Source organism: Littorina saxatilis, linkage group LG15 (genome assembly GCF_037325665.1).
Source record: "Littorina saxatilis isolate snail1 linkage group LG15, US_GU_Lsax_2.0, whole genome shotgun sequence".
Classification (NCBI taxonomy): Eukaryota; Metazoa; Mollusca; class Gastropoda; order Littorinimorpha; family Littorinidae; genus Littorina; species Littorina saxatilis.
This window is the reverse complement of record NC_090259.1, coordinates 22,551,149-22,568,564: the sequence shown is the minus strand read 5'-3', so window position 1 is coordinate 22,568,564 and position 17,416 is coordinate 22,551,149. Positions and strand designations below refer to the sequence as shown.

General features: G+C 41.5%; 1 protein-coding gene and 1 long non-coding RNA gene across 2 annotated transcripts; one reads left to right on the top strand and one right to left on the bottom strand.

The window, feature by feature from the left end:
- Positions 1-2,313: 2,313 nt before the first annotated feature.
- LOC138947955 (C1q-related factor-like) lies at positions 2,314-12,218 on the bottom strand. The gene is made up of 3 exons (XM_070319480.1): positions 11,931-12,218; positions 2,981-3,150; positions 2,314-2,556 (listed from the first exon to the last, which is right to left on the bottom strand). The coding sequence occupies exons 1-3, from the start codon at positions 12,136-12,138 to the stop codon at positions 2,314-2,316; spliced, it is 621 nt and encodes a 206-aa protein (XP_070175581.1). The 5' UTR covers positions 12,139-12,218.
- LOC138948834 (uncharacterized) lies at positions 6,543-10,849 on the top strand. Its single transcript, XR_011450093.1, has 4 exons — positions 6,543-6,696; positions 7,233-7,364; positions 8,038-8,121; positions 9,952-10,849. It is a non-coding gene; the product is annotated as an uncharacterized lncRNA (long non-coding RNA).
- Positions 12,219-17,416: the final 5,198 nt, after the last annotated feature.

Sequence of the window (17,416 nt, the reverse complement as noted above, 5' to 3'; positions counted from 1 at the left end):
AATTTGTCATGTTTTGGGCGATTTTGTACCCATAAATCTGAAAATAGCCCATTAATTGCATGGTCATCAATATTTCAATATCAGTGTGAGATCAAAAGTTATTAACATTAGTGTTTACCATAGTTTTTGTTCAATGATAGTCTTTCTATCTTCAAATGTTGAGGCTTTTAGCCGCAAAAATTCGGACGAGTTACCTGGACTGCCGTTTAATTGGTATGCTTTGTGAAATCCACAAAAACGGAAAAGTATTAAAAAACAATCAACAATTTTGTACAACAATGAGAGCAAATGTTGTTGCCATTATCCATTGCTATCTTTTGTGTTCAATACTTGTCTTTAAATCTTTCATAGTTTAGGCTATAAAAAAGACAATTTGTCATGTTTTTCGCGATTTTTTTGTCAGAAATCTAAAAAATAACCCATTTATTCCATGGTCATCAATATTTCAATATAAGTATGATAACACAAATGGTTCACATTGGTGTTGTGCGTCTGTTTTGTTCAATACCTTTCTTTCTATCTTTTACGGTTGAGGCTCTTTCCGGCTATGGGGAACACTCTTTGTTGCGACCCGATATTGCCACCCGGGGTGGTTCCAGAGCCTTAAAGGGGTACTAGGGAACCGATTTCTTGATGGTGCGATAGCTGACTGTTTTCAGCACATATTTTACTATCTAGAAACGACAATTAGAAAAATATCTGAACACTTGTTGGTCAGCGCTTCTAGCAACCGTACTAAAAGTACAACCTAGAAAATACTTGTTACGCTGGATTATGCACCCCCTTTCGACGCAAAACGAGGCGTAACAAGGTACTAGATATGAAAACCGGCGTAACACAACAAAGGCATGTACCTGTTCTTGTCTGAAGGGCGGTGATCTTGGCGTTGGCGGCGTTTAGTTGTTGTGTGAGCGAGAGTATCTGCTGGGCCATCTGCTCCACCACCACTCCCAGTGGACCTGTGTCGTCAGACCTCTTCTGTCTGTTCAATGACGTCGCTCTGCCCACTGTCAGGTCCATCACTGTGAGCATCGCCAGCAGCAGGACCAACCTCAACGCCATTCTGACTGAGAAGGCGAAACGTTGGCTGTGAAATGCGTAGTGGCTTAGAGGACTGGTACCGAAGAAGCTTTGATAGTGCACTTCACTTGATTATCTCTGAATCAGCAGTGAACGTTTCAGAACAGAATGAACTGAGTTTAGGTGAAAGTCTCAGTTATATCACTGCAGTTTCAGGCTTCCCCAACTCACAACCCCCCCTCCCCACCCTTCACGACCTTGCTCTTGTCAGTCTAACTTTCCCCCAAGGAAAAATGGCGCGGAGATACCAGTAGGTTTTTTGCGATCAACTTACACGTTCAACATTGTTAACGCCGCTTATCTTTGAGTGTTTATGGTTTCATGCAGAAAAAAAAGTGATTTACACGTTAGTGTATTTCCGAGTTTTAATTTTTTTTAATTTTTCTTCTTCTTGCAGTTATTGTATCCCAGTGACAAAAGCGAATCAATGTTAGCACTTGTTCTAACTTAAAACAGTAGAGAGTTTAGCTCAGACAGAACGAACCTTTCAAAGGTGTTATCGGAAGGACGAACACCCCTCCACTAAAATATCTTCTTTAGTGCTTAGCAAGCAGTCTTTTCGATGTTATCTCTTCTTCCTCCTTTGTAGCAACTTACGAATGAGGTGGGGGGGGGGGGGTGGGGTCGGTTAGCTGCATACAATCCTGTTATTATTAACTTATCAATCGACCATACTCTGACGAAGAAATTTTACGCATAAGGTGCAGGAACATAGCTGAGGACAAACAGTTAGACAGACATGCAGACGAACACACACACGCACACACACACACACACACACACACACACACCCACACTGACACACACAAACACATACACACACACACACACACACACACACACACACACACACACACACATACACCACCACCACCACCCTCGTTTCGATTTCTGATCTATCCAAAAACATTCATGCAAAAATTCAACAGCAACTGGACAAAACTTAAACTTGCGGAGTGAACTGCCACATGTTTCTTTTTATTCTGCAGAATCAATATTGCTCTAAAACATTAAAAGAGATTTCTTCTTAGACCTACAGAAAGTTAGTCGAATCTTCGATCCAGATTTACTGCTATAACGCAGAAAGTTTATTTCACAGAAAACAAATAAAACAAATTTTGAAAAAGATAAATTAAACAAATAAGCTTAAAAAATGTAAAACAATCTTATTCTGTCTTGGAACGTTGTTCGATTGCTCTAGATACAGTTGTAGATCAGTGTGATAACAGAACACTAATCAGCCTTAATCAGAAATCCAGAGAATCTTGTATACTCATGACCGTAGAAGTTGACAGCCCTGTTGGACTTATTCTTCAAGGCGACCTTTTGGCCAGCTGTGACGTGGACAATGGCCCGAATGGAAGCCTGATCCCACGCTCCATTTCCATCAGCCACGCCTCCAGCTACTGCTCGTTCGTTTATATAGATCGCAGCGTAAATGTCATTGCCACTGAATTCTCTTTGCATGAAGACAGCCTGCAATCACACATGATGCACGTTATAGATCGATTCAATTGAAACATTTACGAAGATATAATCAAAACTTGACCAAAGTGTAAATAGGAAAGACAAAGCTAAGCGGAAAAATGGGAAAACAACAGTTTGTCGTATGAGCGTATCATCTAAAAATCCAGCCCATCCAGCAATCCCAGCGGTTGTGGCCCGATTCTTGAAACTGGTAGCTCAACTGTCAAAACCTCAGAAGTAGCATGCATGTAGCCAACTTACCATCGGCTTGGTCGAGGATTTTCAAGGATTTGTATTGGTAAAAAAGATCCTGAAAATATGTGGTAATGTGAACTAAGTTCGTGTAAGTGGCTCCGTGACTTTCGTCCATGGTCCAAAGAAATCAAAATTAAAGACGCAGTGTTGGAAGCACAGGCTACTTTTACTGACTTACCTGAAAGTCGTAAAGACCAGACACAGGCGCGGTGAAGACCCCGGTGCTGGTGTCGTAGCCGTTACCGACGTTGGTGAATGCAGTGTCCAAGATGACGGTTCCGGACAGTGCAGTGGGAATTTTGTCGTTGCTGTTGCCTGCATAGAAAGCCACCGTCTTCTCCAGGGACGCTGAAGGAAGAAAAGGGGGCAGCATTCAGTTGTGACCCTCTGATAATATGGATGCTTTGAGGAGTTTAGGAAATTTGATTTTGGAGTTAATATGAGGTTGATGGGTTTTTTTGTTTTTATTTGGACATAAAACATTTCGTTTGTCTGCCGGCATGTCGCTAGTCGACTTGAGCAAGATAAGGATGATTATTATTTTTCTAATTCACGATTAGAAATTATGTAGAGAACAGGATTTCGTTGCTGTTAGTATTATTACATAATTATGTTTATGGAAAGATAAGAAAGAAGATGCAGAGTATATGTTTATACACTTTTTGAAATGAACTGAATATGGGCTAAAAAAAAAAACAATTAAAAAAACAATTAAAAAAATATGATTGCTTTCCCGTTATTCCCACAAAAAACACAGTGAGGTCGATTTATGCAGGTGAAGACCATGTGGGGGAAGCGACCCGAGTACAGACCACTTTTTGTCCCAAGGTGATAATTAGCTTGTTTCCTTGTGGAGAAGTTTCATTTTGTACTTTGTATTTGTTCTCTCTTTATTTCGCCGTTAGGTCTAATTAGAGCGAGTTAGCTTTGATAGACATTCAGTAAGAATACAGAAAAATCCCCAACTGGTCCATGTTAGGAGCCTTGGCGCCTAATATGGACCAGTGAAGACCATGCAGTGAAGAGGCCATCGCGAATCATAGTTAAAAGCCCACTATCCTTCAAAATAACATGATACAACTCAGTGAGCGAGTCAGAATACTTCAAATATGATGATGATGATGATGAGGAGGAGGAGGAGGAGGAGGAGGAGGAAGCGGAGGAGGAGGAGGAAGAGGAGGCGGAGGAGGATTGACAAAGTGCTTTGTGTTCTCTAGGTTTGTAGCCTTATTCGCAATTATTTGACCAAGAACGGGTAGAGGGCCGTGTCATCAGAAACAAAGATCTTTTGAAGTCATAAACTTGTTAACATACACTAAAGCAACAAGGTTATCTTCGTGGTTTTCTTGCAGAATTCCGTGTGTGTGTGTGTGTGTGTGTGTGTGTGTTACTATGATGTGTGTGTGTGTGGAAATGTTTCGCGGAGAGGCCAGAAGGATTCTACATGAAGAGTGGCTAGAGAATCACGATACCTTTTTGATGCATCGGACTGGGAGGGTAAAGAAAAAACGGCAAAACGGGAAGTGATGCCTGAAGAGGTTGATTTAGGTGTTCTTGCAGAATTTCTTGTGTGTGTATGTGTGTGTTTATGTGTGTGTGTGTGTGTGTATGTGTGTGTCAGTATGTGTGTGTGTGTCAGTGTATGTACTGTGTCAGTGTGTGTGTGAGAGAGAGGACAGTTGTGTGCAATAACGCATCCTTTGAACACTTCCATGCCAAATGAACAAAATATCGTTATTCTAGCAAAGAAACTGCTCCTTCAAAGGGTATAGTACCTAGTTGGTGCATAGGGGGGGTGGACGTATACAAGGTAGTTTACGGTACATATACATGTACTAGATGAATACCCGCTTCGCCGGGTAGCCGGCTTCGCCGGGAAGAAGTACTTAGAGCCGTACGCCGGCTTCGCCGGGTCCGAACAATGGACCCGCCAAGCTTAGGTCCCTCCCAGATTCGTGGAATGGGAACAGCACGAAAATGATTCAGTGGCCATAATGCCATTCCTGACCATATCGAGTCCCATCGTTGTCGACGAATGTAACCGTGTTAATCACCTTTGGAGGCGAACTCCACTCAAACAGGATTGAGCAGTTTAGAGCTTATCTCTAAGCCCTTTTGAACTGTTATGGCTTCTCAAAGGAAGGCCAGTACATACAAATACACAAAAGCCGCCAGACCACATCACAAACAGAACTGAACAATCCACAGGTGTTGCCCACATAGAGACACACACACACACACACACACACAAACACACACACACACACAAACACAGAGAAGCCGTATCTATAGAGAGATAGATGACAGTGTATTTTTCGCGTGGCTATGAACTGATTCGACCTTTGCACTTTTACAGTGAGGATAATTTACGGGTCCAATTTACGTTCTGGACACTGCGGTGACCTTCTAAAAATAGTAACAGAACGCCGGGAATATCCGAAGATGCCCCCTCATACTATAGTGCACCATACGAAGGAAGGGAGGTAAACGCTGAAAACATGGAGAAGATAAGGAAGAGTTACTGGGAATGGTGAAATGAACAGAAAAACCAAAATCGGTTCAGCGCTGCGCGCTGAGAGCACGTGTTGAAATATCTCATCGATGATATTGTGTCCGGGGTGTAGCTGAATACGGTGTCCAAATTTGAAAAAGATCCACCGAGAACTTTGGCTTTGGTGTGTCGGTATGGGGGCCCGGGTAGCTGAGGTGGAACCAAAATCGGTTCAGCGCTGCGCGCTGGGAGAACGTGTTGAAATATCGACCAGGTTGTGTCCTGTCCCGGGTGTACCTGAATATGCCCACCAAATTTGAAGCAGATCCATCGAGAACTTTGGCCGTGCATCGCGCACACACACATACACACACACACACACACACACACACACACACAGACACACACACACACACACACAGACAGACAGACAGACACAAGTCGTATATATATATAGAAGGATGTCGGCCTGCCATATGGGGTGGAGGTTTTTCCTGTCTCCCAGAGCAACTGCTAGTATGGGTTGCAAAAGAGTGAATACCCTTGCTTTTACGAGGACAAACATTCCATCACCACAGAGGGGCGTGTCTGAAACACGTAGACAAGGAGCACGTGCAGATTTATGTGTTCCCGTAAAAGCAAGGGTTTTCACTCTTTCACAAACCGGCACGGTTGGCGTAGTGGTAAGGCGTCCGCCCCGTGATCGGGAGGTCGTGGGTTCGAACCCCGCCCGGGTCATACCTAAGACTTTAAAATTGGCAATTTAAATTTTATAACACTTTGAGAACACTGAAAGTGTTTTGGGTGAACACTTAAAGTGTTAGGGTGAACACATTTTTACACTTTTGGAACACAGAAAGTGTTCTCAATGTGTTATCCTGAAGCATCTTCTGCTACCTGAACACTTTTGGAACACATGGTAAACACTTTTTTGCACAGTGGAACACCAGGTGTTCAACAAGTGTTCCACAAGTGTTCCACTTCGTCTTTTAGTCATGGTCCGAATAAAATAATACATTAAAAATATTTGGGCCATGAGCAGATTCGAACCCGAGATCTTCGCCTTGCCATGTCAGCGCTCTACCGATTGAGCTACGGAGACTCGTCGGGATCTAGCGTCGCTTAGAGTATATAATGTTTATACCCCCTAGACCGCTGCGGGACGTTTTTTTGTTTTTGTTTTTAATCGTGTTGTGCTTATATTTTTTCATCAAACATTTATTTCATCTGAGACATCTAATAAGCAGTAAGTATTAGCATTTTTATTTTTACAATTTAATAATGTTACTAATTGTCCCATCATGCTTCAGCTGGACCAAAAAAGAACGTTGACACTTTTAGATCTGTGGACCTGTCTGCGTTGTCGCTGCGTTGATTTGGCTCAGGATTTCCGATTGTTATCTGTAAGTTGCTTGCTGAGATTTTTTATTAATTCATCTAAGCTTAGTCACTCGTATTTTTGTTGTAACATGTTCCTGTTACTTGTATCTGTGGACGTTTGAAGACAATTTCTCTAATTTTGCTGTCGCAACGGTTTCAGCTGATCAGTGGACCTTTTACATTAGTTCTGCGTTGGTAAATAAACTCTATTTCAATTTGATGTTGATTTTTTATTCTGGTTGATGTGCTTGGTTTTGTGTTATTGTTATACTTGTATGTCCAGGGGTTCCTTATAATTATAATGGTGGTCCAGTGAACGATACCTTCCGCCTGTGGTCAGAGCAATACATTTGCAGATTTTCGGATTCTTCTTCTTCCTTTGGTTAGATCATAGATGTACGATCTGCACGCTAGATAAAGTGAAGCGGTAGGCTAAAAACAGCATACATTAATGAACAACATTCATCATAATAGTGGCCAGGTTGATTGTGTGCGCAATTTAGAATAATTCTATGCATGCTTGGTTGTATTTAATTTCACAGATCTATCACACTTTCAGGGAACTGGGAAGCCGTTTGAGCTGATGTGCCCATGTGGCGAATCGATGTGGGCGTAACCTGCGCACATTTCTTCTGAATTGCACTGAGGATGAACAGGAGGCACTGACGGCAACCCAGACGTGTTTACCAAGGTACGCATGTCCTGCATTTGCATATAGTGTGTAGTTTTGCAGAGAAATATTGATCTGATAAGTTTTGTTTGTTTGTTTGCTTAACGCCCAGCCGACTACGAAGGGCCATATCAGGGCGGTGCTGCTTTGACATTTAACGTGCGCCACACACAAGACAGACGTCGCAGCACAGGCTTCATCAATCATGTCTCACCTAGTCACATTATTCTGACACCGGACCAACCAGTCATAGCACTAACCCCATAATGCCAGACGCCAGGCGGAGCAGCCACTAGATTGCCAATTTTAAAGTTTTAGGTATGACCCGGCCGGGGTTCGAAGCCACGACCTCCCGATCACCGGGCGGACGCCTTACCACTAGGCCAATTGTGCCGGCGGTTGCGGAATCATTGATTATACTATTTGCTGAAATACTCTGTTTCAAAATTAATATTTCCGTGCAAAACACACCAGACAGTCGCCAAACTCATATGTGGACACACACACACACACACACACACACACACACACACACACACACACACACACACACACACACAGCCAGCCCCCTCTCCTTCCACATTTGACAGAAATCTAAATGTTGATACACAGTTTCACAATAAAAAAAAGTATGAGAATCAGGAACTTCAGTAAAATAGTGTTTGATTTCTTAACATGCATCTTGTGTGTGCAGGAACCATACTGCTTCGCTGAGGCAGTTCACTTTCTGGAGATGGAGCTAACAGTAATGCGACGAAACCTTGTGGATGCACTTCATGTAAGTTTAAGCTTTCTGTGGGATACAGCGCAGTTACATTTTGAGAATGCTGCCTTATTTTGCAGTCTTCTCCTTAAAAGGTGGAAAAAATATACATATTTTTAAGTTCAGTGAGTGCTGAGGCCTGCAATGATAAAATGTTTTCCTGAACTTAGTCTACTCAGAATTTCCATTCGTTATGGTAGAGTAGTGCCGTAAACACTGAGGCCAGCTTTAGTCAAAGCATGGCCAACAGACAACACGCTGCTGATCCGCTTGGATCTGCCATTGCCGCTAACAGTGTATGCAGGGTGCATTCAATATGACACCCTTTTCTTTTGAAAATATTCTCATCGGAGTTTATGATTGGTTTTGACAGTGATCGCTGGCCTCCAATGGTCGCTGACAAGGTGTTTTCCTTCGGTTCACTTAGGTTTAGCTTGAGATCACGTGAGTTAAAAGCGATCCGTTTGTAAGTTTTGGTTAGTTTGATCTAAATAATGAAATATTTTAGAAAATTATGATAGAAATTAGAATGCATTTTATATTAAAGAATGCATTCCATATCATAGAACACATTCTATATTTATAGAATGCATTCTATAAAATAGAAAACATTGTATAATATAGAATGCATTCAATCATACTTGTCATTTGCCCAGAAATGTATTCTATTATAGAATGCATTCTATAACGTCCAACAATGCATTCTTATGATAGAATGCATTCCATAAAGCGCCACAAAACTTCTACAGGCCAGCTCGGTATGGTCCCTGCTTCGAAAGCAGATCTACAAACACTCTCACACACAGCTCTCTCTTTCTCTCTGTCTCTGTCTCTCTCTCTCTCTGTCTCTCTCTCTGTCTCTCTCTCTCTCTCTCTCTCTCTCTCTCTCTCTCTCTCTCTCTCTCTCTCTCTCTCTCTCTCTCTCTCTGTGCGTGTGTGTGTGTGTGTAGTTCTGCTTTTCTTTGCGGGGCTGGCCTGTTGTAGTTTCGGGACATTATGCATATAAATTATAATGCATTTCAGGACGTTAAAGAACGCATTCTATCATAAAAAGCATTTTGGTATTTTGTGTAAATAGAATGCATTTTATCATAGAAGGCAGTTCGGGACGTTATAGAATGCATTCTATAATATAGAATACATTACATAATAAATGATTTCCTTATAATTCATTATTTAGATCAAACCAACAAAACTTAGGTAGTTTCTTTACAAACGGATTACTAGAGGGTGCATTCAATATGACACCCTTTTCTTTAAACTAAAACTCATCGGAGTTCACGATTAATTGCGACAGTGATCTTTGGCTTCCAGTGATTGTTGACAAGGTGTTTTCCCTGGGTTCACATAGGTTAAGAACGAGTTAAGGAAAACGGGCGTGCTCAAGGCCTCGCCACATTAGCAGTACGGTTTACTGCTTACCTTATATAAACAATTTGTAGAGTGCCATTTTCCAGAGTGGCCACGCGCTAATGAAATCCTTGCGAAAGACCTATTTTAATTCTACTTTTTGTTCTTAGGGACAGACTCCTGCTTCAAGAGGGATTACTTTTTACATTCAGTCGTGTGTGCATGTGCGTGCATGCGAGTGTCATTGTGTGTTGGGAAGGTGAGAGCGAATTGGACGTGACGTATTTGTTCTCTGTTATGTGACCTATGCCCGTTCTGGAATAAAAAAAGTTTACCTGTAACTGCGATTGTTGGAGATCTGCTGACAGCAAGAAGAAGTCCACTATTAGTTAAGATTTACACTTCAGTGTTATCAATTAAGTACAAACGTTTAACACAAACCTGTTAAGAGTTGGAAATGCATCATGTTCTAAAACTCACTTTTATTTCGAACAGGATGCTCCGGACAGCGAGTTGAAAACTAAACCAAAGACCAAGGGCCTGGAATCCTCCCAACTCTGAAGGGTGTTTTTGTTATCGGACTTTCGTGTGTGAACTTTCAAGATGGGGTTTACCAGAGCTCCGTTCATATTATTTAATAGCAACATATACCGAGCAACAAAAGAAACGCGAACAAATTCTGCAATGTTTGATTGACAAAATCTCGGAACAATTATGGAGTTAGAATTATCAAACCACAACATTTTGATGAAGGCATGTTTGACACAGCTGTTGCGTGAGTATTTTGATGCTGCGATTGTTTCAACACACGGGACAAAACGAAGTTTTGGAGGTCTCGCTCAGTCAGCCTTCATCGCGTTCTCTGGCCACTGATCGGACACTGGTTGCTACCAGTGATGTTCCTGGTATTGTCAGCGGCTGAATTGAATCGATGTCGAAGACGTTGTGGAAGGAAATTGCGATCTTGTCTTATTGGGGTAATGCGAAAAAATCTACCGCGTTGCATAACTGCAGTGCTTCCAATGTCACCAGAACATTGCAGAAGGTGATAAACTGTTGACACATGCACGTTTAAAGCACATGCCAGCGCTTCTGGATCACCCCCAGCTTTAAATCGACCTGGCATTTTGGTGGTGTCAATCTTGGCATCCTGGCTGTTTCAAAAGTGAGACTGGCAGCAAGCGTGCCATGGTCTCTTTTGGTTGCTAATGCATTAGTGAACACATCTCACATATCAGATTTCTCCTGCTCTACTTGCACGTGCTGCGAGCGCGCATTATGTGTTTTACGATAAACCTGCTTGTCTTGTGTGTTAAAACAGTCACAGCATCAAAATAATCACACAAAAGCAAGGTCAAACATGCCTTCATTAAACTTTTGTAGTTTAATAATTTTAACTCTATAATTGATGAAGATTTTGTCAATCAAACAATGACGAATTTTGTTGCTCGGTATATTATCATAATTATGTGTTCAACAATTCCTACCCCAGACCCGTTTGTTCTGCGACTGCTGCAGACATTTCTTTTTGTCAATTAAAAATGCTTCTTTGCTCACAAAATTTGATTTTAATGTCTTTCTGAATTGTATGACAGTGCAGGATGAAAGTGTTCCAAAAGTGTTCTAAAAGTGTTCCAAAAGTGTTCCAAAAGTGTTCTAAAAGTGTTCTACAAGTGTTCCAAAAGTGTTCCAAAAGTGTTCTAAAAGTGTTCTAAAAGTGTTCCAAAAGTGTTCTAAAAGTGTTCTAAAAGTGTTCTAAAAGTGTTCCAAAAGTGTTCCAAAAGTGTTGACCTGAACACTTTTATGTGTTCAGAAGTGGTTACAGCAGGGTGAACACTTAAAAGTGTTCAGATGTGAACACTTTTGGAACACTTTTGGAACACTTTTGGAACACTTTTTTGTGTATAGAACACTTTTTGTGTTCCAAAAGTGTTCCAAAAGTGTTCTACTAAAAGGGTGTTCAGAAGTGGTTACAGAAAGGGTGTTCAGGAGTGGAACACTTTTGTTTAGAGTGTAGTGGCTGCTCCACCTGGCGTCTGGCATTATGGGGTTAATTCTAGGACTGGTTGGTCCGGTGTCAGAATAATGTGACTGGGTGAGACACGAAGCCTGTGCTGCGACTTCTGTCTTGTGTGTGGCGCACGTTATATGTCAAAGCAGTACCGCCCTGATATGGTCCTTCGTGGTCGGCTGGGCGTTAAACAAACAAACAAACTCTTTCACAGCCCATACAAACCCGAGTTATTTCAGAACATCGTCTATTAAATACGCGCGGAAAAGATCATGTCATACATGACGGAGTTAGTTTGGAGGGTCATGGGAACGCGAAAATACCCAGCATGCATCCTTAATAAAACACATTATAAAAAAAAAAACCACGGACCAAGTGGCGGGAAAAAAACCCAGCAAAACAGGCTTAAAAGTACACTCGTGGACACGTACGGGAGGTGCAGCCCACGAACGTAGAACAGTACCTGCTCTTGTTTGAAGGGCGACGAATTCTGTCTTGAACACTTCCGCCTGCTGTTTGAGAGAGATGACCTGCTGGGTTAAATGCTCCACCACCACTCCCAGTGGACCTGTGTCATCAGACCTCTTCTGTCTGTTCAATGACGTCGGACTGCCCACTGACAAGTCGATCTCTGTGAGCACCGCCAGCAGCAGGACCAACCTCAACGCCATTCTGAGTGATAAGGATGAACACCGGTGAAAATTCAGCTACGGAATATATACGTAGTGCCTTAGAGGACTGGAACCGAAGAAGATTTAAAAGTGCACTGCAATTGTTTATCTCTGAATCACTAGTGCACATTACAGAACAGAATTCACTTATTCCAAGTGAAAGACTGGGTTAAATCACTGCAGTCTCGAGCCTCCCCGTCCTTTCCCTCCTCCTCCCTCCATGCCCTCTTTCTTGTCCACCTCTCCCCCCGTCCCCGATAGAATAGAAGGGAGGAGATAAAAAAAAATCCGGGTAATAATGTACTTTGCCTTGAACTTGTTCAAAGTTGTCATTGTTTTTGTTTTTTTCTGTGCCTGTTTCAGACGTCCTGTGGATAAGGAAAACTAAGATTCACACTCCTGAGGCATCTTCGTTTTGGGGATGTTTTTCTTCTCTCTCTCTCTCTCTCTCTCTCTCTCTCTCTCTCTCTCTCTCTCTCTCTCTCTCTCTCTATCTCTCTCTCTCTCTTCTTATCAGTATCTCGTTGTATTCGCATTCCAGTGATGCCAAGCTGTTTTACCACTTCGTACTTAAAACAGGAGAATTTTCAGATCAGAGTATTACCACAACCATCTATTAAACCCTGATCCTCAAATTCCAGTCTGTTTGACCTGCCAAAAGCAGAAGAACCACGATGAGATCCGGGGCTAAAAAAAAGGCAAGAGTAACCTCCCTTGACATTTCTAGAATGTTCCATATCCTATCCAGGTTTCCCAATTGCCTCGTTTCCGGCCGATTTATGTGGAGCACGTGATGCGCACAAACAATATTGAGGGTCTAGAAGTGTCGTCTGCGCAATGATCGCGGCGGCTTTCTTGACCGCCAAGGACGACCGCGCACGTTGTGAGACGTCATTCGTTAGACCTCAATAGCTGAGGTAATTTCCATCCGTTTGTTATGTGACAAAGAGAGGTGCGTTCAAATTATCTTGTGGCAATGACTCTCAAAAACTGATATTCTAACTGCAGGTACAAAAAGGGCGGAGGAAATGGTTCAGCGGTAAGAAATACTTCGATTTATGTATCTAGCGTCAAAAGTCAGTGTAGATCCAGTATTTGCAGTTCCTTTCATCGCTTGATGCCGCACGAAATCTTTACCACGCCTTTCCGAGACCTACATGGTGCTCCCCGTCCATCTCAGGAAGCGGTCAGCAGACACGGTTACCCATTCTCTGCCAGACCCCCAACAGCTCGATTGAAATTTTTTTTCGCGAACACAGAGTTGAAAATGGTAATCATGATAGTAAAAAAAAAATTTAAAAAAAGAACAAATACACATCGGATATCGCCATTCTCTTTTCGCTTTCTGGTTGTCGCCTTGCGCACCTTGCAAAAGCATGCTTGCCATACACAAGTACATTGAGCATCTTGAAATGTCCTCACAACATTATTTGTCCAGTATAAGTAACTCAATTCTGCTCAATGCAAAAACGTACCCACCAAAATGTTTTAACTGAAAGACGACCGTGGCCTCTCATAAAAAAAGTCCCCGCTTATTCGTAAGCTGTCTTTTTTAGTTTCGTCTTTTCGTCCTCCTTCGTAGCGACAGGCAAATGTGGTTGTCACCTTGCGTCTGCCGGTTATCAGCACACCATCCTGTTATCATTGTTTGTATGAAAGGACAAGTGGAAACATATCGCACAGACCGATAAGGTCAAAGTCAAAGTGAGGGGGCACACGCAATTAAGGTACAAGTAAAAAGGTCTGATGTAATAAACACTGGTTTTTATCGTGGTGAAAAAGTGAAAAGAAACAAGTCGCGTAAGGCGAAAATACAACATTTAGTCAATCTCAGTCGAACTCACTGCATTTTTTCCGCAAGACCGTATACTCGTAGCATCGTCTACCGCTCGTGGCAAAGGCAGTGAAATTGACAATCCAGAAAAGCGCAGTAGTGTTTGCGCTGAGCAAAATACGAGGCACGCTTTTCTGTATCTCTATTCTTTTTAACTTTCTGAGCTTGTTTTTAATCCAAATATATCATATCTATATGATTTTGGAATTAGGAACGGACAAGGAATAAGTTTTTAAATTGATTTCGGAAATTTAGTTTTAATCATAATTTTCATAGTTTTAATTTTCAAAGCTCGCTTTTAATTTGAATATAACATATTTAAATGTTTGTGGAATCAGAAAATGATGACAAATAAGATGAAACTGTTTTTGAATCGTTTTATAAAAAAGATAATTTTAATTACAATTTTCAGATTTTTAATGACCAAATTCATCAATTAATTTTTAAGCCTCCAAGCGGAAATGCAATACCAAAGTCCGGCCTTCGTCGAAGATTGCTTGGCCAAAATTTCAATCAATTTCATTGAATAATGATGGTGAGACAGTGCCGCCTCAACTTTTACAAAAAGCCGGATATGACGTCATCAAAGACATTTATTCAAAAAGTGAGAAAAAAAAACGTCTGGGAATGATATGCCCAGGGACTCTCATGTAAAAATTTCATACAGATCGGTCCAGTAGTTTACCGCTCTGAATCGCTCTACACTGACACACTCACACACACACACACATACACGCACACACAGACACACACACACACACACACACACACACACACACACACACACACACACACACACCACGACCCTCGTCTCGATTCCCCCTCTATGTTAAAACATTTAGTCAAAACTTGACTAAATGTAAAAAGAAGTAGACCTTATTGCAAAAACTTGCAAAGTTACGGGAAAACGGATGTATATTTGGCATTTTGCTTCCAAACATTTCACGCTCGCGCGCATACACACACACACACACACACGCACGCACGCACGCACGCACGCACGCACGCACACACACACACACACTGAGCCTGACACACACACACACACACACACACACACACTGGCACACCTACCCCCCCCCCCCCCGCCCCCACATGTCCTCCCCTCAGAAGAGAGACTCAAACATTGAAAAAGCATATTCTCGCAACACAGAATGTATTAATTATTTTTGTCGTGTTACTTTTGTTTTTTTAATTTTCTCTTAGCTATACAAACAATCAAAATTGATTACGTACCGTTGTGGCGTACAGCGCATAAATATAAATGTACTCGTCGCGGTTAAGTAGTGACTTTGCTCATTCCATTCAAAAATATTATTATCACATGCCCCATCGCCATAAAACACCCACCAGCTTCCGTTGTGAACACGTACGTGTGTTTTTCTGGAAGTGTCCATCTGTTTTTGGAAGGAATACGCCTTTGTATTATAATCGATGTGGGTACGTCGAGTGTTGTTTTCTTGTTGCAATGTTCAGTTCGATGTACGTCATTCATATATATAATATTATAGAAATTCATGGGTTCTGTTATTGTTTTCATTTGGTGTGTGTGTGTGTGTGTGTGTATGTATGTGTGTGTGTATGTGTGTGTGTGTAAAAAGTAAAAAATGTCTAAATTGGACCTCTGCACGGAGGGAAAATTGAAAAATCCGACGCATTATAACATCATTAGTGAAAGTTGGACCAGTGTACTACAAATGAAGTATGTCATCATAACATCTATGTGCTGAAATTGTTTAGTTATGTTTTCTTCTTCTCGTGCGTGAGATGTGTTGCAATCAGCTGTTCAGCATTATTTTATTGTTGTTTTTAAAACGTAGCCTATGTCCCAAATAAATGAGAGAGAAAATTGGACAATGAACACAATGATAAAAATTGATTTATTTTCTATTCTGCATTATTCGGGATAATATGCGTTTAGGTTATTTTAAAAAAATTTTTACAAATGTGTTGTCAGTTATTTGTTACTTGGTTTTTATTATTGGTCCAACGTGTACCTTATTATTGTCGTCCAATTTACCAGGCCGGCTAAGCCGTAACCAAACTTTAATAATAATGGAATTTTATTTTGTTTATTTTCCTTCTTTTGAATATGTTTGTTTTTAATTCTTGTTGTGTATGCGAGTGTGTCTGCCCTAGGCTCAAGAACAGTAACAGACAGTATATCCTTATCAATATTGCAAAGCATAATATTTGGCATTGTGGTGGTTCAACTTTGCCACCTTTACCGTACCTTTTTGTTTTGCGGGCAAGACCGGCATGTACGCAGCACACGAGGCGGCTCTGCGCGTACCCAACTTGATGTTGAGCTGGGTTTTTTTTTTGACTCGTAAAGCTGATTTCTCCCCGGTGTAACGATGTGAGATTGGCCACTCTGTCACCTTTCCCACTCGATCTATACTCGAGACTGAAATGTTGTTTCCTGGTAAAATTAAAGAAGTGAACTTATTTTTGGACAAAAAGCATGTCAGTTTCAGTCTTGCATGTGAAGAAAGATTTCACCCGAAAATTCGATTTCTTCAAAAACGTGTACCGAGCGGTTACGTCCCTTGAATGTGAAAGGAAACATTTTAGGATGAATCAAATTCAGTTCTAAGCCAGTTAAAAAAAATAAAAAATGCGTGGTTTGACAAATTTGACCCAATGAATGTAAGGTACCCAAGGTCGATCGTCCGAGTACTATCGAAGGTGTTTTTTGTGTGTTCAGAGTGGAGTTTATACAAGATCAACGAGGCCGAGTGGGAAAAGTGACAGAGCGGCACAATCCTTGAGTTATTTCATCATGATGAGGGGCGTCATAATCACTGAACAATAGACCTTTTCGGTATCTGAGCAGCTCTCGCGAGACACGCTCTTAGTTATGCTTTGAACATCGCGAGAACTTCGAACCTTGGCTTGTGCAGCTCGCACGAGATCGCTGTACCGCATGCTTTGCTATGCTCTGAAGTTTGCGAGAGATTACGAGAGCTTGGAATATCGATAGGGTCTAGGCCGGGCACGGTTCAAACGCAACGGCACGGTGTGTTGTAATTGTACGAAACAATGACCAACCCAGACGATAATGCTTGTGAAAGTAAATGTTCACATTTCAAGTTTTCCCAGTTTCAAACGATGAACAGGAGACTGGCGAACACTGACTTAAACGTCTTATTTACTGGGTGGTCCAAAAAAGCGCCCTATGATTTTCTTTTTGATCTCATTTTTGACTGCGAAGAGAGATTTAGAAAATGTGTTCACCAAACAATAGCAGAATGATCGGGGATTATGTCTTGCAAATGAGATTTTCATTTTTCCTTTTGTGTGCTTGATTATCCATTTCTATTTTGAAATGCATGTGGGGTATCCCGCGAAAATCCCATTCCCGGAAGAGTTGAAAATTGACGTCATCACTTTTTGCTGGGATTCTGTCCGTATTTACAAATGCGTAGTTCACACTTCCGGTTT

Excerpts from the sequence above, each read along its gene's own strand:
- LOC138947955 (XM_070319480.1), bottom strand. The coding sequence starts at position 12,138 with ATGGCGTTGAGGTTGGTCCTGCTGCTGGCGGTGCTCACAGAGATCGAC. Across the intron at positions 3,151-11,930 it reads CGCCCTTCAAACAAGAGCAG|CGTCCCTGGAGAAGACGGTG; the intron begins GTACTGTTCTAC and ends TTCTTCCTTCAG. Across the intron at positions 2,557-2,980 it reads CTGGTCTTTACGACTTTCAG|GCTGTCTTCATGCAAAGAGA; the intron begins GTAAGTCAGTAA and ends GTGTGATTGCAG.